General features: G+C 38.1%; 1 protein-coding gene across 2 annotated transcripts in view; it reads left to right on the top strand.

Moving 5' to 3' along the window:
• WDR7 (WD repeat domain 7) overlaps positions 1-25,608 on the top strand; it is a 224,561-nt gene that overhangs the window by 59,632 nt on the left and 139,321 nt on the right. For both annotated transcript variants that reach the window (XM_070935976.1, XM_070935975.1), the window contains one exon: positions 16,194-16,307. In XM_070935976.1, coding sequence (XP_070792077.1) covers positions 16,194-16,307 — 114 coding nt within the window. The remainder of the gene's footprint in view (positions 1-16,193; positions 16,308-25,608) is intronic.

The following is a 25,608-nucleotide window of genomic DNA, read 5'->3' as shown; positions in this document are numbered from 1 at the left end:
ACTTCAGACCAGAGGGAATATTCTGACCCCAAAAGAGGTGTTTCAGAAATGGGCCAACCATGAAATAGGTCAATTCCAGATGTCCAGGAATATTTTCTGAATGCTTTTTGAGACAGCAGATAACTGCCAGAACTCAAACCCATTTTGAGATCAGAATGTTTGGTACCTTTCTTTGTATGCAACTCACTTCTCCTCGCCACCTCATGCATGTATATATAGAGCAGTGTTTCCCAACCTTGGTAACTTTAAGCCAAGTATTCTCAAGAACCTTGAGCCGACAGAATTCCCCAGTTAGCATGTTGAAGTCCACCTGACTTAAAAGTTGCCAAGGTTAAGAAACACTGATAGAGAGAGAATAAGAAATTGTCTTAGGGTAGCTCCTGATAGAAGGAACCTGTAACATGCCTTTTCTGTTGGTTCTTAATAGATGGACGCTTGGAACAGGTGACCTTGTAGATATATATCATCACTAAGTACTGTACAAATGTTATTTTAGTAGTTATGTGATTGTGGTACATGTTACCTTTTATTGTGTGGATTGTATCACAAATATTCTAATGTTCTAGTGATAATGTGGACTGTCTCTGTCTAACTTTTTAATTTTAGAACTTTCCATAAAATGGGCTGTGGAAACCTCACAAAATGGCTGTGGGTTGGGTTATTATTCATTCATAGAACCGTGAATGTGTCATTCACAGTCACCCAAGCAATGAACATGCCCATTATCTAAGTATAAAATACCATACATAATCATTAATTCAAGCTCATGTTTGTCTTGCAAACATTTTTGTTATTATTTTTATTTATCCCTCTTTTTTATCTTGTAAAAAACTTTTAGCATAGTTCGTCTTGACTTCACTGGATATTAGTTGAAAACATTTAATTTATGTTCTTAAGAACTAAGTAAATATCTCTGTTGCAGCATACAGCCTATTGATGCATAGATCCTGGACATTTGAATGCAGGAATAGAGATTGTATTTGAGTTTTTTATTTTTATTTATTTATTGCCATTTTGAATATGTGCCTGTTTCCTTTCTTCCTTCCTTCCTTCCTTCCTTCCTTCCTTCCTTCCTTCCTTCCTTCCTTCCCTATTTATTTCACATTTATTGTGGTAATTATATAGTCTCCTCGTTCAAATGTCTCCATATTTTCTTTGACACATTAATGTCCTAAAAACACTATTATATATGATGATTAGTCCCTTGATTACTTCCTTAATTAATTCAAAACTCTCTTTTTTTAAACCATAAATGTATGAAAAAAATTATACATCAACTGTTATTGATGTAATATATGGGTAAAGATGCATGACGTCACACACAATAATTTCTGTATTTCATAGCAGTTTGTCATCTTTTCATTCCTGAACAAGCAGTTTATGATTCTTTTTAGAAAGTCTTGATTTTGATTGATTTTCGGAGGTTCCCCCCACATGATCCTGCCTGCTAAAGAGCCTCCTGTAGTAGCTTGGCGCACCACAGCATGTGTATTGAAACATGTTACAATATGGTGCAAAAAGGCTATAAAGGGACTCAGTTGGGTTCTCAACTGAAGACTCAACGTATGACAATGAGACCGGAAAGGCATCCCATTTTGTCCGTGGTATAGCCATGAGCAACTTGTCCTCTATCAGCCATCTCTGCTGTGCCCTTCTAAGAATATAGTCTCTCTGGAATCAGTCATGGAACTCTTTGAATGTATGTTCTAACACTGTAGAAAGGATGTAACTCTACTAATATATAAAGAGAAGGGGAGCAAGATGTAAATCCAGAAAGTTCAAGATGCAATCAGAGGAAATTACAACTGGCATCGCTGAGAAAGTCGCTAGCATTGTGTAAATTTGAAACCAAATAACAGTGATGTGCATATATGCTAATTATTTTATATAGAACAAGAAAGTGGATCCTGTGACCATTCAGATGTTTGTTTCAATGAACATCTAGCTGGCTTGAGCACCATGGCTAATGATGAAAGAAGTTATCTGTTTCACATACACCTGGGCACTAGTAGTCTACAGTCACCTTAACCTCACCACTCAAGACCTGTTCATCATCTCAGCCCCTGCCTGTCCACATTCATCATCAATTAGATGATCCGTCCAGAGTCTACTTGCCACTCGCAATTCTGTTCTTCTGTATTCACTGTCAATCGGTTCCTTTGATATCACATAATTTTGAATTAGATTTTTTGGTGCAAATTGTAGGCTGACAAGACTTAAAAATGGAGAGGATGGGTAATTACTAGTGGTGGGATTCAACTAATTTAACAACTGGTTCACCCAGGGTCAGGTTGGCTTTCATAGGAAGCATGGCCCATTCCCATCCTCCAGCTCTGCCGCACATGCGGGATGAGCCTTCCACAATAGCCAACCTGACCCTGGGCGAATCTGTTGTTAAATTACCTCCACCCACCACCCACCCCCGCTATCAAAGTGGATCCTGGGCGCTGCACTGCAATGGAGAAATGGGAAAAAGAAATGAGCGGCTGGCACAAGGGAAGGAGGAGGAGCAGGGAGAAGAAAGAGGGAAAGCGGCCTTCTCCTTCCCTCACACCAGCCACTCCGTTGCCCATTTCTCCCTTGCAGCGCAGCACCCAAGATCCACTTTGATAGCGGAGGAGTAATTTAACAACCGGTTTGCTCGAACCGATGGAAACCGGCTGAATCCCACCACTGGCAATTACCCAAATACAATTACAATCATTAATCTTACTCTCCAAAAAAGTTGAACTCCCATGCTCTAAAGATAAAAAGTAGGGAAAGAAATAATTGAGTGGTCTTCATACAGTACTTTCCAATTTTTGATGAAGTGTTCTATAATTGCAAAATATTTTTGAAACATTTAGTTAAGAAACGAGTGAGCGAGCAAAAGAGCTGCCAAGGATTTATAGCTACAGCCCTTGTTTATAACTTTGATTTTTCCATTTGAAAGTTCCATTCTTTAGTTTTGGCTGCTCCTTTCACTGTTGTGATTCAGCAATACCACTAACTTTTCTTTCTTTATTAGATGTGTATGTTTCCTTTGTTTTCTAGAATTCAAGGTGGCATGCATAGTGTTCCCTCCTCCTATTTGCCCACAAAAGTAACATGACGAGATACATTGTGCTGACCTAAAATAATTGCTATAAAATCATCCACTTGGCTTCCATGTTTAAGGGAAAACTAGAACTCGGACTGCTAGTCTATAGCCTACCAATCGCGCCACACTAAAACAGAAGAACCTTGTAGGCCATCGCTCTATCCTTTATCTTAAATTGTTTTAAACGATTCAATAGTGCTAGGAAGGCAAATCTCCCAAATTAACTCTTCATTTAATCCTATTTCCATGGTTTTTTTTGTTTTGTTTTGTTTACTATTTGCGTGGTACTGACATCTCATTTTTAAACTTTCGTTTCCAGTCACTTGAATATTTTTCCTTTCTATTTGGGACTATTCACGCTCTATTAGACCTCTGAAATACATTGCTCAGCAGATGGTTAAAGCTCTATTTGCAATCAAATTAACTCCTGAACGTTGAAGTTAAAACTCTGTCTAATTGTAGACTTTCTTTTTAACTTTTTATATATCCTGCTGTGATGAAGCATTGAGAGGATTATAACTTGAATGAAAGATGAATGGTAGAACCAGATGGGCTGTCCTAGAAATACACATTCAAAATGTATTTCCCGTGTTCTTATAATAAGCAAAAGATAAAGGAAAAGATACACATCAGATGGTTCTACAGGCTCCTGCTATTGTTGTTGTTGTTATTGTTATTATTAAGCTTTTGTTTGCTATTTTGTTTACTATGGTTATTTTACGCAGACCTGAGCCTTACGACAATTTGTGATGGTATGTCCATTGTAGTTACAACCTGAAATTTTCATCCTTCAATTTAAAAAAAAAAAAAAAAAAAACCATGTATATAGCCTCCCATCTTATTCCAAATTCTACCTGAGGTGTTGTGGAGTTTAGTGCTCAAAATGTATTATGTTTGAAGTCTTGTGGCTGAAAATCAACAGCTTTAAATTTGCCTTAAATTTTTTTCTTGGCCTACATGCCATTCATTCAACAGCCTTTGGGATGGTGGTTTTTATCAGAAAAACAACTGGACCCATCAGAACATTTGAAAGGTATCAGCAACTATGTAAATGTAATATCTCAGGAACAATATCTGGTCTACCTGCTGATGTACTTTTAATATTTTTGAGAGTTATTGTGGGTTTGCTTTTGTTTTCTCAATATATGCAAATCTATGGAAGAAAATATTTACAGTTTCCCCTGTTGTATAATTTGCCAAATGCAGATTGCATTGAGTTTCTACATAATTCTTTCTTTTCTTTTTCTTTTTTTAGCACAACTGATGTGGGTTAAAGGATGGACATTTCATCTTTATTGGGAGGGGGGTTTTATTATTATTTTTTATTTTATTAAATATACAATTTAAAAACATTAGACTTGGTACGACTTGTCTGGTACATATTTTTCTAACACTTTTTCTTTCGTGTATATGCATATTCCATATATATTTTTTGCACATTCAATCACACTCCAGTTACATACATATTCCCTTCGTATCTATTCAAATCCAATTTATTCCTATCTAATATTTCTTATATTATTTTATTTATTTTTCTCCTCTTTTTTCACTTTGTTTCTAATTCTCTATCCCTACATTCCTCCTTTTCTCTACCCATTTATAAAATGTATTCCAGTAGAATTAAATGTAATACATAAAATGTATTACATAGAATTCCGATTCATCTTTATCTTTGAGCTTTTATTGGGAGGCTTTTCCCTCCATTATTTTCCTTGGCTGTTTGTTGCCTTTGTGCTGTGCGTTGAGGATCTCTTACAAAATTCTTTTGATTTCTTTCTTTTTTTTAAGAAGAGCTGCTCTACTCTTGCCTCCTCATTAATATTCACATTGATTGGGTAAAGTGGTTTCTGTAAAATTATCTTGAACTTCAGGGAACTGAAGCATGTCTTTATTTTTTTTGTATTTTAAAAAAAACAGCAAATAAATACATTTGCAACCTTTGGGTACGATTAGTTATGTAGCCAGATGAACCAATATGAGATGCCTCCAGGCTAACCAAATTAAATTTAGATTATAAGTGTATTTCCTAAGTGTGGTCATTGCACTTTCTTCCTGCGTATGTTTACTTGTGGCAGCATCATATGTACTCTCTTGCCATAATGGATTTTTAAAGATTAAAAATAAAATGTATATTTTTTAAAAAAAATGAAAAGTCACACTTAAACAGGAAAAATGAAAAGAAATGAACACCGCAATCACTAGTTCATGGGTCAGCAATATTTTCCAGCTTTGACATTGGAAAAACAGAAACAAAAGACTGCCAAGAAATGAGATTGCTCAAAATCCTTTGTTGCCTTAGAAAAATCTGCCAAGGTTTTGATACTTCTTAAAATGAACAGACCTTTTGTTTAAAAAAAACAACAAAACATGAGACTCCCCTCTCCCCACATCCTCACCCGCCTTTGTTGGTCCAGTGAGCATACCAATGCCGTAACTTAAATGCAAGATGTCTATGGAGATTCTCAGTCATCCAGGTCATGGTTGTCCCAAAGGTGCTTTTTTCAGGAGGCAACTGGACTTTCTGGTTTTTCTTTGAAGATGTTTCACTTTTCATCCAAGAAACTTCTTCAGGTATAAATCCTTCCATTCCAGTAACCATCCTCTGACCATCCAGTCAGAGCTGATGAAGCTTCTTGGATGAGAAGTGAAACATCTTCAAAGAAAAACCAGAAAGTCCAGTTGCCTCTTGAAAAAGCACCTTTGGGTTATTAAATGCAAGATATTAATTTGTAATCAAAACTATTAAATACCAGTATTGTGGATGTTGTAATTATGGGAACAGTCCTCATCAAACTCATTGCTACGTCTGAATGTATACATCTCCATGCTACATCATGTACTAAAATGAAAGTGCACTCCAGAATAAACAGTTCAAATACCTAGTAATTTTATAGCTTTCTTCAGTGAAGTTCTATGTAGCTTTTAGTGTCTTGATGATTGATTTTTGTTTAAACTCCCCACCTTCAAGATTTCCATATAGCATAATCTTGTTTTGTCCGAGAGATGAAAGCTCTTTGTTTCTGTTGTGGTTTTTGATAGTTGTTCATCTTTTTACAAAAGAAAAATTGGCAATCTGGATTTCAGATCGGGTTATGCATACTGTAAAGTTTTAATACTGTGTTTCCCCGAAATATATTATATTTTTATAATATTATATTTTTTTGAACCCCGAAATAAGCACTTGGCCTTATTTTCAGGGAGGTCTTATTATTTTGGGGTGCGTGGAGCAAGATGGGGCTCCTCTTGCCATCTTACCTGATTTCCAGTTCTGTCTCCCTAACCCTAACCAGAGGAAATGGCGGGGACCAACTGCGCATGTGTTTAAATATTTTCAGGGAGGGCTTATTTTTGGGGAAGGCTTATTTTCAGGGAAACACAGTATAAAGGCTTCCTCAGCTTTCTGATGCTAGGCTTTGTCCTTTTCATTATCCTTTCTGGCCTTAACACTGCAGTCACATTTGTGACAGCATCCTCTATGGCAGGGGTGTCCAAATCAAGGCCCACAGGCCACATCGGGCCCGTGGGGTGCTTAAATCTGGCCTGCAGGGCCGGCCTGGAAATAGCATTGCTTCTGGAAGCCATGACGGGGCGTGGGAGGGCCATTTGAGCCCCCCCCCGCACCCCGTTTCAGCCTGGATGGCCTCCTGCAGCACTCTGCTGACCAAAATGGAGTGTCGGGGGTGCACACAAGGCCCCCTGTGTCTCATTTTCAGCCTGGATGGCTTCCTGCAGCACTTTGCTGGCCAAAACAGGGCACGGGAGGTCTTGCATATCCCTCGCGCCTTGTTTTGGTCTGCAAAGTGCTGCAGGAGGTGTCTGTCCCATCTCCCCCCCCCCCCTTTCATCCCCCCTCGGCCGGCCCACAGAGGAGAACTACAAGGCTGACCCGGCCCTCAAAAAAATCCAGTTTGACAACCCTGCTCTATAGTATACATTGATAGAGCTAGTATTTGCATCCTTAAAATTGCATGCTTAATCTATGATATATTTATTTTTATGGTGCTTTTTACTGCTGTTCAGTTCACAAATGAACTGACAATAAACAAATTGTTGACAGCCTCAGAAGCACGGGGATTTTCTCTCATTTGGCAGTTAACCTAGCAAAGACTCTGACTGATTGGGTCATTTGGCCGAAATATTTCAGTGAACCTTAATTCTAAGTCAAGTATTGATTTATTAGATTTACCTTCATCAAGGATTGGGAACAGTATTTTAAAATATGCCCTAGTTTCATAGCACCTGGAATTAGGAATGCAACAGTCCACAAACAGGCCAGACAGATTTTAACTCACCCTAGCCTTTCCCACCTTACATATCCTGTAGATAACAAACACTTTAGCTCTTCAAATTTCCCACATAGAAAGGGTATCGCTGAGAATTCCTGCTTTCATACTTCCCTAGAACATCCAGGATTGGGAAGCTTGGCCTAGCAAGTTATGCAAAGTTAGCCATAATATAAGTAGTTCTTGACTTACGGCCACAATTGATCCTAAGAAAAACAGTTGTTAAGCAAGTTTCATGCCATTTTATAACCTTTCTTGCCACGGTTGTTAAGTGAATCGCTGCATTTGATAAATTAGTAACATGGTTGTTAAGTGAATCTGCTTCCCCATTGACTTGGCTTGTCATAAGATTGGTTGGGACACTGCAACCGTCACAAATATGAGCCAGCGTCCGGATTTTGATCATGTGAACCTGGAGTTGCTGCAGCAGTCATAAGTGTGAAAAACAGTGATTAGTCACTTTTTCCAGCACCATTGTAGCTTCAAATGGTAATTAAATGGAGCCTTGGTAGTACAGTGGTCTAAAGCACCCTGTTATTAAGACCAGCTGCCTGCAATTACTGCAGGTTCGAATCTCGCCAGGCTCAAGGTTGACTCAGCCTTCCATCCTTTCTAAGGTAGGTAAATTGAGAACCCAGTTTGTGGGGGCAATAAGCTGACTTTGTATAAATATACAAAAGGATGAAGGCTATTGCTTAGCGCATTGTAAGCCACCCTGAGTCTCCGGAGAAGGGCGGCATATAAATCAAATTAAAATAAAAAATAAAATAAAATTAAATTAAACGAATGGTTGTAAGCAGTGGTGGGATTCAAATAATTCAACAATTGGTTCTCTGCCCTAATGATTTCTTCCAACAACCAGTTCACCAAACTGCTCAGAAAGTTAACAACCGGTTCTCTCGAAGTGGTGCGAACTGGCTGAATCCCACCATTGGTTGTAAGTCAAGGACTACCTGTAATGGATTAGTGTGGAAGCTCAGAAAGACAGGGTTAATTGACCAATCTGTGGATATGCGGGTACAAACAATGTGTTCTAAACCGAATTTGAATATCAAATCTATTTATTGGGACCCCTAAAACCCAGCATTAGTGTCATCAACCTTTTGGTTGGTGAATATATGCATATCAGTACTTGATTATAGTTGTTAGATTGTTATGATTTTTCTGCTTATTTCTTTGGGAAGAAATGCCACTAGCATTACCAAAAGATCTTCTAATGTCAGTGTTTACATTCAAGCAGTGCATTTATATGTTTTTTTGTATGTCCAATTCTTACAATTACTACATGATTATATTTCAGCTAAAAGCATGCTTTGGATTTGGCTATGCATTTAAATTCACCTGAATCTTAGAAAAATCTCTTACTGAAACAGACAATCCAGATTCATCTCTGTTCAGGTTAATGCTTCAGACTGCAATACTATATATCATGACAATTTCTTTCCTGTGCATCTATTGTTCCACTTTTTCCCTTCCATCCAAGCTGCACAATATTCACTGATACTTCTCGCTCTCTTTTTTTTGGCCAAAGAAACATCTTTTCTTAAAATGTGAAAAATGCTGGGTTTTTTTGTTTTTTTTGTTTTTGTTTTTTTTTAAAGACAGCAACATTGGAATGTATTTGAAATCTTTGAGTACTCGATTTGTCCAGCAGGTAATAGAAACTCCGGTATATTTATATGTCTGATGTTGCTGCAGATAGAAAAAAAAAATGGCTACTGTGTCTTTAATGGAAAGCAAAAGGTTATCTTTCTGTGGCCTTTGTGTATATGTGCTGATGTGGATGTAGGCAGCCAGACAGGCAATGTGTGCAGAGAGACTGGGGAACTGACTGTGGATCGATAGAAATAGTGTGAAGTGAATTAATGTGAAGCAGGCAGTCTGTCTGTCATGGAGTGTGGGGCAGCACTGGTCAGTCACTGCAGAAATCTGTTTCCAATAAATACAAACCTTCTGTCTGAAAATAAACCACGGAAAGTCTTGCATCTTTCAATATTAGCACATTCTTATTTATTCAGATATGTGTGCCAATTGCTTCCACCATCACGTACAAATACACGCACACACACACACACACACACACACACACACCTCTTGATGAATTCATCGATCCCAATTTGTTTTTCTTCAACAACATCTGGAAGATTTAAATTATTATCTGTTTATTCCAATTATGCTTCTGCCCCTTTGTACTTGAATGGAAGCTCCAGTCCTGTGCACAGTTACCGGTAGACGTGCAGAAATGATGACTTTTAAGTACGGTATGCACATTGGTTTTCAGTTAACGATTGTTCACCTTTGCATTTGCCTCTCCGTAAAAGTCAGGGGATTTCAACTTCCTGTCTTTAAAATCCTTAAGTGCTTTTTAGGTGAATTTTTGCATCTGTACATGAACATTCAGCTGGATAAAATGCATGTGACAAGGCTTCAGTTTCAGAGATTTAGATTTAATAATGCAGAAATGTAAATGATAAAAAAGTAATAATTGAAACTAAGCTCTCTGTTTCTGTATCAGGCATGGCCAGCCTTCACCCAGATGTTTTTAAACTCTGTTACTTGCTGAGTCCTACAGAAGATGTTCATCTCTTGCAAAGTTCCTGAGTACATTTACATTTAAGAAACATGGATGGCTTTAAAATATATATGGGGTGTATGGATGTTATGGTTTTGCAAGCTATTCAGAGTCGCCTTGCTGCGTGATGGGTAGCAAACGAATTTAATAAATAAATAAAAGTTATGTTCATCTCTGCTAGAGAAAGTTAGTTACCTATGTCTCAATCTATTTGTCCTCTGCTTATTGAGAATTCTATTCCATTGGAATGGAGAAACAACTTTCCGGCTCTCCCACAGAAATAGGCCCTAGGTCAGTGATTGCTAACCTTTTTGCTGTCACATGCCAAAAGCATGGGGAGCGGGGTGTGTGTGTCGTGAACATGTGTGCCCACACCCATAATTCAATGTGCCTCCCCGCTCCCCCCACTTTTGCCACTGTGGGCCAGGTAGGCCCATTTTTCACCCTCCCCAGGCTCCAGAGGTTTTCTTGAAACCTGGGGAGACCGAAAACGGCTTTCCACATCCCCCTAGAGACTTTCCAGAGGCCGGAAACGCCCCGTTTCCTGACTTCCAGTGGGCCCAGAAGGCCCAAAAATCAGCTGGCCGTTGCACACATGCACGCTGGAGCTGAGCTTGGGCAACACTCGCGTGCCCACAGTTATCGTTCCGCGTGCCACCGGTTCACCATCATGGCCCTAGGTTCTTAGCAGAAGACATAGCATATCATAGTTCTTAGCATTCAGAGAGAGGGGGGGAGGGGGAGGGGGAGAGAGTGAATGAGAGAGACTGTGTGTGTACGTTCTGATATGTATTGGCTCACTACTGTGAGGAACTAAAAAAATGCAGATTATACCTACAAACTTGTAAAAATCAGGGACAAGGATCAGGGGTGTCACAGAACAACTTCAAAAGCTTGTCAAGCTTCTGACAATTCTCCTTTTGTTATAAATTATGTGGGGGCAGATGATATGAAAAAGAGCAGCTTTGAATGTCAAAAATCTGGGGGGAAGGGAAGGAAGGAAGTGTTGTGACCTAGGCCCAAGTAGTTATTACCAGATACAATCAGTCCTAAACAAACATATTTTATTAGAACAGCTGAGAATTACGTCATTCTCAGCTTAGTCCAAATTAAGTCTAAATTAAGTTCAAAACAAATTCTTCATAAACAGTTCTTCGGCCTTATCACCAACCTTGACTTCTTTGGCACCATGCCAAAGGCTTTTCTTGGCAAAAGTTCAGAAGCAAGAGACTGGGACACAAAACAAATGTAGCAAGACAAGAGAGAATTGTAGCAATGTTGCTTTCCTACAAAGATCCCAAGAGCTGTTGCTGCTCATTTAAGCCTTATGGGAGGGGCCAATCATCTCCTGGTCTTACTCCCGAGTTGTCCTTTTTGCTTTACTGCTCTTGCCTTCTGGCAGCTCTTCGCATGCGTGCACTAGGAACAGGCTCCTCCTGTTCCTCTGTCTCTCTGCTATCCACCTCTGGAGGCTCCGGAGTCCAATGCATCGCTTCCAGATGGCCCTGGCCCCATCTCTGCCTCTGACGCAGAGCCCTCTTCCAGGCCTTCCCCTGACTCCAGGATTGGCCCATTGTCCTCCCCAGCCTCCTCACTGTCCGACTCTGCTTGCAGCTCCGCAGGCTACTGGCGGACCACAACAGGAAGGAAGGAAGGAAGGAAGGAAGGAAGGAAGGAAGGAAGGAAGGAAGGAAGGAAGGAAGGAAGGAAGGAAGGAAGGAATCTCTAAAGGTCTGAAGAAATTTGTAGAAAAAGAAAAAAGAGTTCTGGTACTTAGTGGCTCCCTGCTATGAAGAGCTAAAAAATATCTGCAGATTTTACCCATAAACTTATAAAATCAGCTTCCTGTCAAGCACAAGCATCAGGGATGTGACAGAGCAACTTTGAAAGCTTGTCAAGTCTTCTGACAATTATCCTTTTCTTATAATCTGTGTGGGGGCAGATGATACCACAATGAGCAGCTCTGAACTTTGAAAATCGAGGAAGGGAGGAAGCTTAAGAATCCTTCCAGTCCATGTAAGAGAACTAGAAAGTGAAAGAGTATTTCAGATCGAGAGATTTGCTTTCTGGGATTGTGGTCTAAATTTTTTAGATGATGGATTGCTGGCATGAAACGGCAAATCTGGTAGATTACTCAGGCTGCACATCAGGCTGTACTGCTAAATCTCAGCACTCCAGACCCTTACCCTTTATTTAGGAATTAGATTTCTTAGCAGAGGGTTCTCAGACATAGTGTGGATTATGGATTATTCTCTTGCAACCAGACATGACGTCTATATACGCACAGATGTTCCACGGCCATACATGGAAACCAAGTCTGTAGAAGCCTGTGCTCCAAGGTTTAAATTCTAGGCCTTTTTCTTCTGCTTTTCCAAGTCAATAAATATATAGCCGTTATCTTGAGGGCTTCAAAAAAACCCTGATTGACATTGACATGTTAGTTTTTTCCAGCTAGAGAACTGCCAAGTTCTCTGTCCCGCAGCTTCCTTTCTTACAGAGTGGTTAGCCTTTTGTGACAATGATGTAATTAACACTTGTCCAATTAATATCATTCTCCCTGATGCTCCAGATCTGAACTGCTCCCTTTCTCTGGATGTTTAGAGTCACAAATGTGCAGCATTTGATTGCACATTTTGGCACTTGAAGGTACATTGTTGAACACTGTTTACATGCAGTGTTGTGATTTTTCGTTTATCCCTCAGAACCAAATATTGAGGCACTGTCTAAATACTTTCTATTGCTGGCAACAACCTGATGACTTCAAAGGATTCTTGAAGTTGACCTATGTTGCTTTGATAAAATAGAATTCAGCTACAGATGTTTAGAAGAGTTTTAAAACATCTGCACTGTTTTAGTATTCAAGCCATTTACTCAGATGATTACTGAAAATAAGTTTCTGTTATTTTCTGAATGGAAAAAAGTATTATTTTCATTTGTTGCTAAACTGATGAGCTTTGATTTGAGATGGATGTGCTTTTGCTTATGTTTAAATAGAGCAATCAGATCCCATCTTATCTGGTGTTGTGTGGGGTTTTTTTGTGGTTTATTTATATTTCAGGCTGCCCAAGTCAGTTTGGAGTAGGGCGGAGCCTACATTGAATTAAATGAATAAATATTATGACCGCACCATTGACAAAAAGTATTGCTACTTCTAAATAGTAAAACTATGGTTTCGGCAGTCCTTCTGCATTGTTGTTAATCTGCAAATAGGTAAATATTTTGTAGTAGTCCCATGTAAAATCCTGTAACTGGGCAAAATGTTTCTTATAGTTAATTTTTCTTAACTAGGTATCTAAAAAAGCACTGAAGACTAGGGAGGTAAGGCTGGGTAATGCATGCTTTTGCTCATTGACTTTATTTCAAAAAAAGGACCTGTATTTCACAGTCTGTCTTCATCTGATTTATTTCTGTTTTTCACATTTCTCTCTTCTTTTTACCTTTCACCTCCTCCCTTCTGTCTCCATTGCTGTGGTTGGGTTTATTTATTTTTTATTATTTATGATTTTTTTCCCCCTCATGGAGGTTCAGAAGAAATCTGACAGATTTGCTTTATGAATAATAAATAATATGCCTTGGCTTTTCAGTGTTAAATATAAACTAGTGTAAGCACTGCTTTCTGTGGAAGTTGATAATGCTCTCTCAGTAACATTATTGCATGTTTTGCTATCCAATTGGTAGCTTTGATTAGTATAGATCAATGGTTTCTTCTGGATAAGTCACTATTTCTCTGCCCAACTTACTGTAAGGGCAAAATGGTAGAAGGAATGGTCTTCACATTGCCTTGAGCTCCTAGAGGAAAAGCAGGATATAAATCTGTTTTATAATAATAATAAATTGTGCTGGGGAGGTTTGGGAGAAATTCATCCATATGATGGCATCTTAATTGGTTCCTGCATACCTTTTTCAAGAATGCTTCCTCCTCCTCCTCCTCCTCCTCCTCCTCCTCCTCCTCCTCAGCCTGGAATAGGATTTTGAGTTTATCCAATGAGTAAAGGTCATTGGTGAAAGTGAAATACTTGGATTCCCTAATAGTAGAATTCCTTTCCTTTGGGAGAATCTTTTGACCAACGTAGGAAAGAATTATAAGAGAGTACTATTGTTGTTGGTTTTGTTGTTGTTAGCATATGGTGTTGTTACACTAGCCAGGAGACCACAATGCTATTGTACAGTAGTAGTTTGGCTGCCAAGGTACCAGCTCTGTTGTAGGAAATGCCCATGTGCTTCCCAAGATGCAGCACAGGAGGGTAAATTAATTTCACACCAGAGAAAAAGACAAGTGTCTCTTCCTGCAGCATCATCCATGGCTTCCTCCCTCTCTGGAGCCATCTCACAAACAGGCGCCACAGCCAGGAAGGTTCAGAGCCGGCAGGCATTTGACAGCTTGCACGGAGCCCCAACTCATCTTCCCACCGAAGTGGTACCTAGTTATCTACTCGCATAGAACATGCTTTCAAACTGCTAAGTGGGCAGAAGCTGATGCGAGTGATGGGAGTGCACACTGCAGTGCAGTGCTAGGACTCGAACCGCTGGAGCAGACACCATCTCCAACGTCATTAAGCCACTGAGCCATCACACCTTTTTATGACAGAGTGGTGAGGGGGGGGGGCATTCATTTTGAATGCAAAAGATTTCAGGTTTAATTTCTGTCAGCGCCTGGTAGGCTGAGGTGGACCCTGGTCTAAAACATTGGAGAACCATCATTGCTCAGTACTGAGACCCCTGCCCAAATTGGGTGAATTGGTTTTTGACGTTAGTTTTAATCTATCTGGCCTTGTGTTTGAGCATTTTAGGCTGTTGCATTGTTTAGTGATGTAACTGTCTGCCTTCTGTCAGATGGATAATTAAGCTGGAAGTCTTATAGGGTAGCATACAACTTTTGGTAAGACCATTTGAGAGAAAAGCCATTAACACAAAGAAAATCAGAAATCACATATGCACTGTAAGAGTCAGGCTATAGCAGTCTGAAAGCTCAAATCTTATCTCTTTCTCTTGACCATGCTTTTTTAAGTGGAAGGTGTGGTTGGCACCTATGCATTTTTATTGCTAAACAAATAATTCCCTCAGCACTGTCAAGCTATTTACTAAGTCTGCACTACTATTAATCTTCTCATCATTCCCATCACCCATCTTCTCCCACTTATGACTGTATGACTATAATTTTGTTGCTTGTATCCTTATGATTTATATTGATATTGTTTCCTGATTGCTTATTTGTAACCTATGACTATCATTAAGTGTTGTACCTTATGATTCTTAATGAACATATCTTTTATTTTATGTACACCGAGAGCGTATGCACCAAGACAAATTCCTTGTGTGTCCAATCACACTTGGCCAATAAAGAATTCTATTCTGTTCTGTTCTGTTCTGTTCTGTTCTGTTCTGTTCTGTTCTGTTCTATTCTGTTCTATTCTGTTCTATTCTATTGAAATGGATCATTATGCCTTTGGTTTTGGCCTTGCCACTTCTAGCTCTCACAGTGGAGATATGACAGTCTGCCTCCGTGCTGAATCTAGAAGATATGCATTATCTCTATACAGCCTCTCTTTTCTTTAAAATAAACTCTTAAAAAAGGAACTTCACCCCTTCGATACTACTAAATCACTAATGGAGTAAAATATAAACAACAAGCATAGTTGTGCTATTTTGGAGTGCATTTATTGTACTAACCATACAGTGTCCTATGTATGCAGGGCAGTTTGCATGTCCTTGCCCTAATTGAAGATCTCTGCCCTTATAAGCATACCATATGCCTTTTTCTGCAGAGAGGGAGGGAACAGATGGACAGAAGGAAAAGTTAGGAACAACAAACAGATGGGAAGCAAAGTTACCAACAGGGCGAATGTACTTTTATATCTTGTCTGATTTTCACTAGGGATGAAGCAATTGTCAATTACAAAGTTTCTTGTTCTTAAACGTGAGCCTCGTTTTAAGGTACAACTTTTTCCATCCAGATTGAGAACATTGCTTCCTATGCAGGAAGTACCATTTTTGTTTGCCATTAGCTCTATATTACTCCTAAGTTTATTAATTAGATCTTGACAAGGTTCAGAAGCCCAAGAAATCTTGAACTCTGGTCAAAGTCTGAAAAGCCTGGACAAAGAGATATCAATTCACTAATTTTTGTAGGATATCCAATCTCATCTCAATACGTCAGATTATTTAATGTGATAAATGCATAATATAAAGTTTAAATATGTTTTCTCTAATTCAGAGAAAATTACAAATGGGTTTAGTGTTTTGTGTCTTGATGTTTCAGCTGGAGTGACGACAGAAACTATTCAGACCATTAATGTTACCCCCGAACAATCAGGACCTGAAGCCAAAATTCAAGAAGAAGAACATGATCTGGTTGACGAGGACATCTCAGCAGGTAAGTGTCATCGTCTGTATAATCCCACTGACACTCTGCTCTTGATGTGGTATTTCACAACTTGCAGTCAACATCCCTCCATTTTGAGCAATGTTTTACAATAAACATTTCATCTGAAATTTCATTGTGAAGTTATTCCTGGAATTAATATATCTAGGTGTATTTCATTTTATAAACCTTTGTCACTGCAAAGTTTCAGTTGTATTCTGTTAATTTTATTGCTTAGGCTCTGCTTTCTTTTTGCTCAAATATGGCATGAGCAATCTTGTAGATTTCCAAAAATTCTTATAATATGCAAAATTGGTTTATTTGTTCATTAAATTTCTTTGCCACCCATCGTATTTCGAGCAACCCCTGACAGCTTACAGCATAAGAAACATTAAAATCACCAAGTATAAATATTCATCCAATAAGACAACTTACTGAATTTATTGAAATAATAAATATTAATTATGGATGTATGTTCAGTTTATTTTTACAGTGTTTTATTTCCTCAAAGGGTCATAGCCTTAGTCATAGTAGTTGCTTTTGTGTAAGCCATCCTGGGAAAATGGAGAACTGGTGAGATGGCTGCACTGTATTAAAGATACTTTTACCCAGTTTTATTAATAATATTAATAAATTTATTATGTTATAATTTATTATGATTTTTATTATAGTATAATTTTTAGTGCTTGTTTTTTGTGGTCAGTTTTAACTGTCTGCTGCCCAGAATCACATTCAGAAGATGAGGGTATATAAATATAAATATAAATATGAAAGGTAGATTAATGAATAAATTAATTAGAGGCAGTTTTGCATAGGTCAAGGATTACAGTATATGTTGGACAAAAGGAGAATATCCATGTTGATGACATTTCAAACAATAATTATTTCTTGAGAATAGTTACTGCAATTAATTAATTGGGGTTCTGTAAGCAATGTACATGGTGTTTAACAGAATTGGAAGGAACCTGGAGCTCTTCTAATCTAACCATTTCAGACAAATGGTTGTCCAATCTCTTTTTAAAAACCTCCAGTGCTGGAACACCCATAAGTCAGCCCACTGATTAATTGTTCTCAGTGTCAGGAAATTTCTCCTTAATTCTAGGTTGGTTCTCTCCTTGATTAGCTTCCAGAATAGGTTGATCCCATCTACTGTTTTGTGGAGAAAAATAAGTACTTATTGCACAATGGAAAAGTTAACAAAGGGAAAGGCAAAGTATTTGTGAGCAAATCAAGTTTTATTCAGTTAAAGCTTCACTTTGGTTAGGGATGCACTCTGAAGGAATAAGACAGAAATGGTATAGGGTCTCCTGCTTCAGCAGGGGGCTGGACTAGAAAACCTCCAAGGTCCCTTCCAGCTCCATTCTGATTCTGACTCTTGAGCAACTTAATGACTTTTTCCCTTTTTATCCAAAGGGAGAGAATCTGCATAATGGCATTTATAAAGGAATATGTCAAATGTCTCATTTCTTTCACTAAGTGATTTTCCTCTTGTTTAAGCTATCAGTAGCAGGTGTACTGAAATAAAAGGTTATTTACTTCCCAATTTACATGACTACAAGAATTCTTTAAAAACTAATAAAACGATAGGCTAGAGATTGTATATGCTCTCTCTTGGACCTTGTTACTTGATTGAGCTATATATAGATTTTTGTGCAAATTTTCAAAGGCAACTGTATTTCTGTTGACTAGATGCCTATATAAATTACAGTACAAAAATCATGTAGGCATATACATTGAAACCATTATCACTATAAATCTTATTTTGGTGGCACTTGAAAAGAAATAAGATTTAGTTAGTAGTTAGACTGAGTATTTGTGCCACAAAACATGGGGCAGTAAATCCTTTGGTGTTTTGATGATTTCCCACATTTTGTGATCGCTGAGTGATGGTTCCTATTCATTCAAAGCAGTACTGCTATATAATTACTGTGCAAGTTTATGCTTTGGACTTGACAGTTTCTATATTTTATATGTTTTTTGAGAACTGCCTGATTTGGATGAAGCCAGATATAAATTTATGAAACCAAATTATAAATTAATAAGTCTATAGTAATTTCTTATCTATGTATATTATTTTTTAGAATATGGCCACTGTGCTGGACATTCTTACTTTTTACTGATAACTGCATTATTGTTTTAAAAAAAGAGTGTAAGATGTTCAGTGTTGGTTAGATGTTTATAATGTTGGCCTCAGGATTGGACTATTAATAGATTACTAATGTTTCTCTCAGGATCAGGCTATTAGTAGCAAAAGACTATTTCAAATATAATTGCATTGATAAATATAATCCTATTGAAATGTATGTTTTCATTCCATTTCTCTATATTTATATATCTATATTTTATTATTTTTTATTTTATTTATTTTTAAATTTATATATTTTAAACGCTAATAACTATTGATTCACTTCCCAATGAGAATGTGTCATAGTTTTTACCAAATCAGTCAACATTTTTTTTATCACTAAAATAAAAGCAAATCAGTTCCACTTCCATTACTTGAAAATTCTTTTGTCTGTAGAAAGAGACTAGCATTCAAATTATATGGACAAGTGTATCTGATGCAGGATATATAACTTAGAGCCTCCAATTATATAGCCTGATAAAATACATTTTTTTTAAAAAAAATGTTGTTTTAAATGTGAAAAAATGAAGTGCAGCATTATCAGTAACTAAAATGAATTAACTAGTTAATAATCCAGTAGTTCTAATAGTTGTCATATGCTCTACCTTAGTTAATGCACACAGGAAATATATCACCTAGAATGAATTTACTTGAAATAAGATAAAGAAATAGTATGATTCTAGTAAGCAGCAATGTGTCTCTTAATCTACTGTTTATATGCTTTAAATTTTTTAATGCATATAGGAGAGTTCTGCATTTGAATTACATTTCTCATGAAATAGAAAAGCACTATTTGCAGCTTTTGTGCTGGAAAGATTAGTTTCAGCTTTCTTTGGTCAGCACAGCTGACCACATAATAAAAGAAAAGGTCAAAAGTCACTGACATTGTCAAAATCTGAGATTATAATACTATATCACTACTTCTTGTTGACAGATTTAATGACCTCAACTTAAAGAAGCAGTATGGTCATAGATTAAAATATTCTGTGCTCTAAAATATGGGAGGACAGATCTCAGATTTGTAGGATCTGTATATTGGTATATTTTGCTAAGTCAGCCAGCCAGAACCAGATATGAAAATAGGAAAAAAAAGATAAAATTCAAAACTTCTGACTATCAGAACTGAACTGGGCTCATCATCTACCCCTGTCCTCTGTTTTGGAATTGAGCAGTGTATAAAATTTATACATAAAGTATATAAACTTATAAATAAATAAATCATAGTTGTTAAATAATTGAAAATAAAATCTTGACAAACAAATCTACCTTATTTGGATGGAGATCGTTGCCTATCTATCTATCTATCTATCTATCTATCTTTTTTCTTTTGGTCCTATTATATTTGCATAATTATTTTTGTAACCTCCGTTGTCATAGTTTCGCTGAAATATCTTGGAGTTTTTGCCTAACTTATTTCCAGACAATATAAAATCTTAGCGAGTCTGTGCTTCATGAAGGTCCATTCCTTCTTTACAATATTGGCAAATGGTACAAATTAAAAACAAAGCAACCCTGGCAGCTATAAGAGAACACTACCACAAAGGACCCACAACAACAATAACCTTTAATTCAGATCTCAAGGGCTTTCCAAATGCCCAGGAGAGAAGGCCCCATCCATATTTCTGGAAGGATGGTCTTCCAGAAGATTGAGCTGCATAAGAGCAGCTGGTCTCGCATTTCTAACTCTGAAATGCAAGACTGTTCTGCTGGTTAACAACCACAATAAAGTTATTTGAATTTTGAACCTAACTGTATTCCGTTGGATTCTTTGCATCTGTAAAATGAAAGAAATGTCTGTTTTATTTTTTTATAAATAAAATACCTTGATTTTGCATAATTACTTCCATTCATTTACTAAAGATTCATTATTTCCCATGTGCAATCAGCAGAAAAAAGCAGTGGGTTTTTTAGATGTGTATTATATTTACCTCATGCTAAGGTTTGGCTACTTTTCAGCAATTCCAATCAGCAGTATAAAATGTACATTATGGTATTCTTGAAATAGTTTGTAGTTCTGTCAACGAGCAGAAATCTAATTTGAACATCTGTCTTTGCCACGCTTTGTATTCTGATCTTTTAGTGTCACACAGATCATGTGGAGAGTGATATAAATGCATCTTAAAATCCCTGCTCACTGAAGGCCATTGTTCCTGTTTAAAAAATAATCTACTTCAGTATCACCATCATGATATTTCCTCCATCCATATTTACCCTATACTTTCAGTAATGCCTTTTATATATTTGGCAAAATAACATTATCACTATAAGTTCAGAAATCTAAATATAATAGAAATGAATTATTTTTGAATGCATCTAATGGTGAAAAAATATCCATTTCCAGTGTTCAAAAATATAGTTGAAAGAGGATTTAGTGCAAGACTGTGTATTGATCTAGGCTTCTTGATAGTTTCTGAAATTCCTTGCTAATAAAGCATCTGTATATCCCTTCTGGCTGGCAGAGTTGAGGTAATTTTGTACCATATTGAAAAGTGAACCAAGTCTAGAATGCAAAAGTAGAAGCCATTGTGAAAATACATCTCTCTCCCTTCATACTTAGCGTAAGAAATGAAGTATTCTCCCTGTCTCCGTTAACAGAAAGTTTAGGAAAACTCTCTAAAGCTTCTTACTTTCTGCAGTCTTAATTCCTGTGATGGCAGATTGGAGATAAATAGGATCTTGTTATGGTTTTAAATGTTTTTGGAGTAGCAGCAAACCAGAGAATGCATACTAATCAACTCATGGAATAATAATTTATTCACAAAATTGGCTTACTTATGAAATAAGACTTACTGTGTAAGCCACGTATGTCAAACTCTCTGCATCACGTTGCCATCATGTGATGTTTCACAACGTTTTTCACATTCGCGGAGCTGGGGTGGGCGTGGCTTGCACATCCGGCCCACGGGCTGCCAATTTGACACCCCAGTGTAAGTTATTATGTAAAGGAAGCTTGTATTACAAAATTCTATATTCTGTTTCTTTAAAAACTCTACAGAAGGGATCCCCAACCCTCAGCCTCTCGCGTGGAACCATCCCCCCCCCCCGGCCGATCCGCAAAACTGGAAAGGTTGAGGAACTCTGCTCTACAGTACTTTTACTAATGTGTTTCTTTCACTGTTTATGTTTATCTTTTTTTCTTGCTTTGGTTTCCCCTCTCAATTAATGTGCTTATTTGGTTTACAGTTGTTTGTTTCGCATAGGCAGGGTTCTTATTCATTTTATTTTTATTTTATTGGTTCAATTTATATGCCACCCTTTTCCGGAGATTCAGGGCAGCTTACAATGCGTTAAGCAATCGCTTTCATACTTTTGTATATACCTGTTTAGTAGGGCTTTTGCCCCCCCTCCCCCCCAAAGCGGTGTTCTTTTTTATACAAAGTCAGCTTATTGCCCCCACAAACCGGGTTCTTGTAATTTTCAGTTAGTTATGTGGACTTTGGGGTTATTTACATACTCCATCTTTCTCAGAGAGTTTTATAGAGACAAACACTTGCAGATGTTTTTTTCTTCTGTTATTCTCAGCCTTGCTCTTCTCTCTTGGACCTTCAGCAGACCTCTTTCTCGAGGTCTTTGAGACTTTATTTCCAGCTTTGAACCCTTCTGTCTTCTGTCACCTAGATTCACCACAGTGCTTTTTCCTCTTGATGGGCAGCACTTTCATAGTCTCTGGCAAACTTCAGCTTTCACTTCTCCAAGGAGAAGCTAAAAAAAGCTATAATAGCATCATCTCTCTTTTTTAACCTTCTCAGTTCCACCTCTCACTTTCTGGAAAGATAAGGTGTGTGCATGTAATTTAGAGTCTTAAGTGACAGGGAGGAGCTCCCATGATTGATGACCTTGAAGCTTCTGGCCAAGATCTACTGGAAAGTCAATATCCTCGAGGTTCTAATTTATGATAAAAGACCTATCAGAATTGTGCCACTCATTAGATACTTTATGGTGACCATTCATACCATGGGTGTCATATCTCCCATTTTAATTGTTATCACTTGGTCAACTTGTGTTCTTATGAAGACCTGGGATGAACATGTTTGTTTGTTTTTAAAGATTCAGTTGTAGTAGGATGTTTCCTGATCAGTATTTTGGAGTCTAGAAATAAAAAGATAAAAAGATCTCATAATTTGTAAATAATTGATTTGACCTGGCAGACCATAATACTTTCTAAAAAAATTCCACATGACATTTGTTTTTATATATGAAATATATAATGTAATATATGAAAAAAATATCACCCTATACTGTAAATCAAAGGTTCTTTCTTAAAATAGATGCGTCATAAGCTACTGATTCATTTATTTTATCCAATTTCAAGGGTGGCCCAATTCATGACCAGCTCTGAGTAGCTTATAGATAAAAAAACAAAAGCAAAATATATAAATATGAATAAAAAGATCGTGGATAACCAGAAGAACAATATATCCAACCATAAGCCAACATAACTAAACATAGATAAAGAGGGCTCCACAGCCCCCTTTTCCCAAGGCCTGAGAGATTTACTAGGTTTTCAGCAGTTTCATAAACATCCAAAAAGTGGGATCCACATGAATCTCGGGGGGGGGGGGTCAGGTGATTCCAGAGGGCAGGTACTGCAACGCACACTTCTTAGGTTCCCCAAATGATATTTATCAAAGGGACCCAGAGATCTACATCTTACAAGATGGGCAGAAATAGTTGGAGGTACACAGACCGTCGGATAACGGGGGTGTGGGGATGTGTTTTAAAATCCTTTTACAATTTCATTAATCTTTATAGGGTTAGGAGTGCTGTCAAAATTGGCTACCGCTTTGAACAATTTCCAGAGCAGGCTTGTGAGGGCAAAGCAAGTAGAAAAGCCCAAAGCAAACTTTGAATGATAGCTAAACCTTGGATCTATCCATCTATCAAAACCGTCTCCCCGTCATAGCAGTTTTATTTATCACGTATTTATTATTTATTGTTGAGTTTGGGTTCATGGGGCGGTTGGAGAAATTCATTTGTCATTTTAAGAGCTTGTGGTATCACAGGAGAAGTCCTGCTGTAGACGATAAACGGATATATACTACAAACTGCCTCCCCCCTTCTACATATCAAATTTGATCAAACTTCTGGATGTCCAATTTCACATGAACATAAAACAGCAGTGTTGTTTTAGGCCCTGTCAAACTTCTCACAGGTCCACAGAGTTGAAGGAGGTATTCTAGGTTTGTTTCTCCCCCACCCCTCCCAACAGCCAAAAGATCTTATGCATGGGCTAAGAATTTCGGCTACACGATAGATTTGGGCAGGTGGGAGAAATTATGGAATAGAAATCATAAACTTACAATGTCTACAGCGTACAAAGAAAACCTCTACAAAAATGTTTTACAGATGGCATTACTCACCTGCAAGATTAGCAAACATGTATAAAAACAAATCGGTTAAATGTTGGAAGTGCAATCAGACACCAGGCTCATACTACCATGTGTGGTGGACATGCACTAAAGCAGTGATGGCTAACCTTTTTACCATCGCATGCCAAAAGCACAGGGGGGATCGCATGCGCACATGCCCACACCCATAATTTTATGTGCCCTGACCCCCAGTGCATGTGCACGCAACCCCCCCTCCTCTGCCTTTTGGCACATGATGGCACGGTGGGCCAGGACCAGAAGTCAGCAAATGGACCATTTCCAGCTTCCAGAGGGCCTCTGTGGGGGTGGGGAAGGCCGTTTTCGCCCTCCCCAGGCTCCTAAAAAGCCTCTGGAGCCTGGGGAGAATGAAAAATGGGCCTTCCCCACCCACACGGAGGCCCTCTGGAAGCCAGAAACAGCCTGTTTCCTGACTTCTGGTGGGCCCAGAAGGCCTGAAAATCAGCTGGCCAGCGCACATATGCGTGCTGCAGCTGAGCTCATGTGCCCACCGATATGGCTCCACGTGCCACCTGTGGCACGCGTGCCATAGGTTCGCATCACGGCACTAAAGCAAAAAAATACTGGAGGAAAATACCCATATGGCTGGAAAATATAATAAGACAACACATAGATCTGAAACCCGAGACATTTTTGTTGAGCATGCTTTCAGGAAATTACAATAAGGGTAACACATATTTGGTTTTACACATTCTAGCAGCTGCTAGGATAGCTTATGCACAATGCTGGAAAAACCCAGAAACCCCTGCAGATGATATCATCATCAAAAAAATTCTGGAATGTGCAGAGATGGATAGGTTAACCCTAAAAATTAAAGGAAAAGAAGATTTGGATTATTTCATAACATGGGAACTGTTCTATAGATGGTTAAATGAGGTTAGAGTGGAATTAGGTGAAATATGATTTACACAAGAAAGAAAAACAGAAGAGTAAATTTTTGTTGATGGTCATATAATTGATATTATAATGGAAGATAACATATGTTATAATGTGATTGGTGTTATTGCATATTTGTTTATATATTACCGCATATCATATACAATTATAATGATGATGATGTGTGCGCGTTTGTATGTTAACACCTTGGACACCTAGAGAGCACACTGCTCAACATAGAAAGGAATTGTATGATATAAAATTATAAAAAATATTTATAAAAAAAAAGAAAAGAAAGGGTTTTATGGCAGTGGTCCCCAACCCTTTCCAGATTTGCAGACTGAGGGAGGGGAGAGGAAATGGTTTCATGCGAGCAGCACGTGCATGTGCTCACATGAGTGGCGAACACTCGTGCATGCGCAAGAGTGCCCACTGCTCACACAAATGGAGCTGCGGCTTGCCTACCAATTCTGAACAGGCCGCAGCCCAGTACCGGGCTATGGCCCAGGGATTGAAGACCCCTGTTTATGGCAAAGGGAACCCATCCTAACCCTCTCTTTAGGCCAGAATATATACTGCTGCCCCAGCCTTTCTGTCTTCTTCTCGTTACAACATTTCTTTTTCAGGTTGTGTCTGGGGCAAGAATTGTCTTTTAATCACTATGTAGCATTGTAGGCGCAATTTAAGTGTAGCATAGAAGAGATGATCACGTCAGCAAAAAAAATAGCCAGTTTCCTACAACATAGCGGTGTAAGCACGCTTCTAAAGGTCCATTAATAATGTAATATGCGCTTTCACCCCAGAAAGGTTCGGATGAGCATTTAGACAGGAGTGACCTAGGTATTGGTCTCTTAATCCCATTTAGGTGCAATTGCTGGGTTTCTGAACTCAGCTCAGAGATTCATAATAGGACTAGTCAATATTC

The sequence above is a fragment of the Pituophis catenifer genome, unplaced genomic scaffold, assembly GCF_029215685.1.
Source record: "Pituophis catenifer annectens isolate HBS135680 unplaced genomic scaffold, rPitCat1.0.hap2 SCAF_2, whole genome shotgun sequence".
NCBI classification, from domain to species: domain Eukaryota; kingdom Metazoa; phylum Chordata; class Lepidosauria; order Squamata; family Colubridae; genus Pituophis; species Pituophis catenifer.
This window is presented reverse-complemented; position numbering and strand designations above follow the sequence as displayed.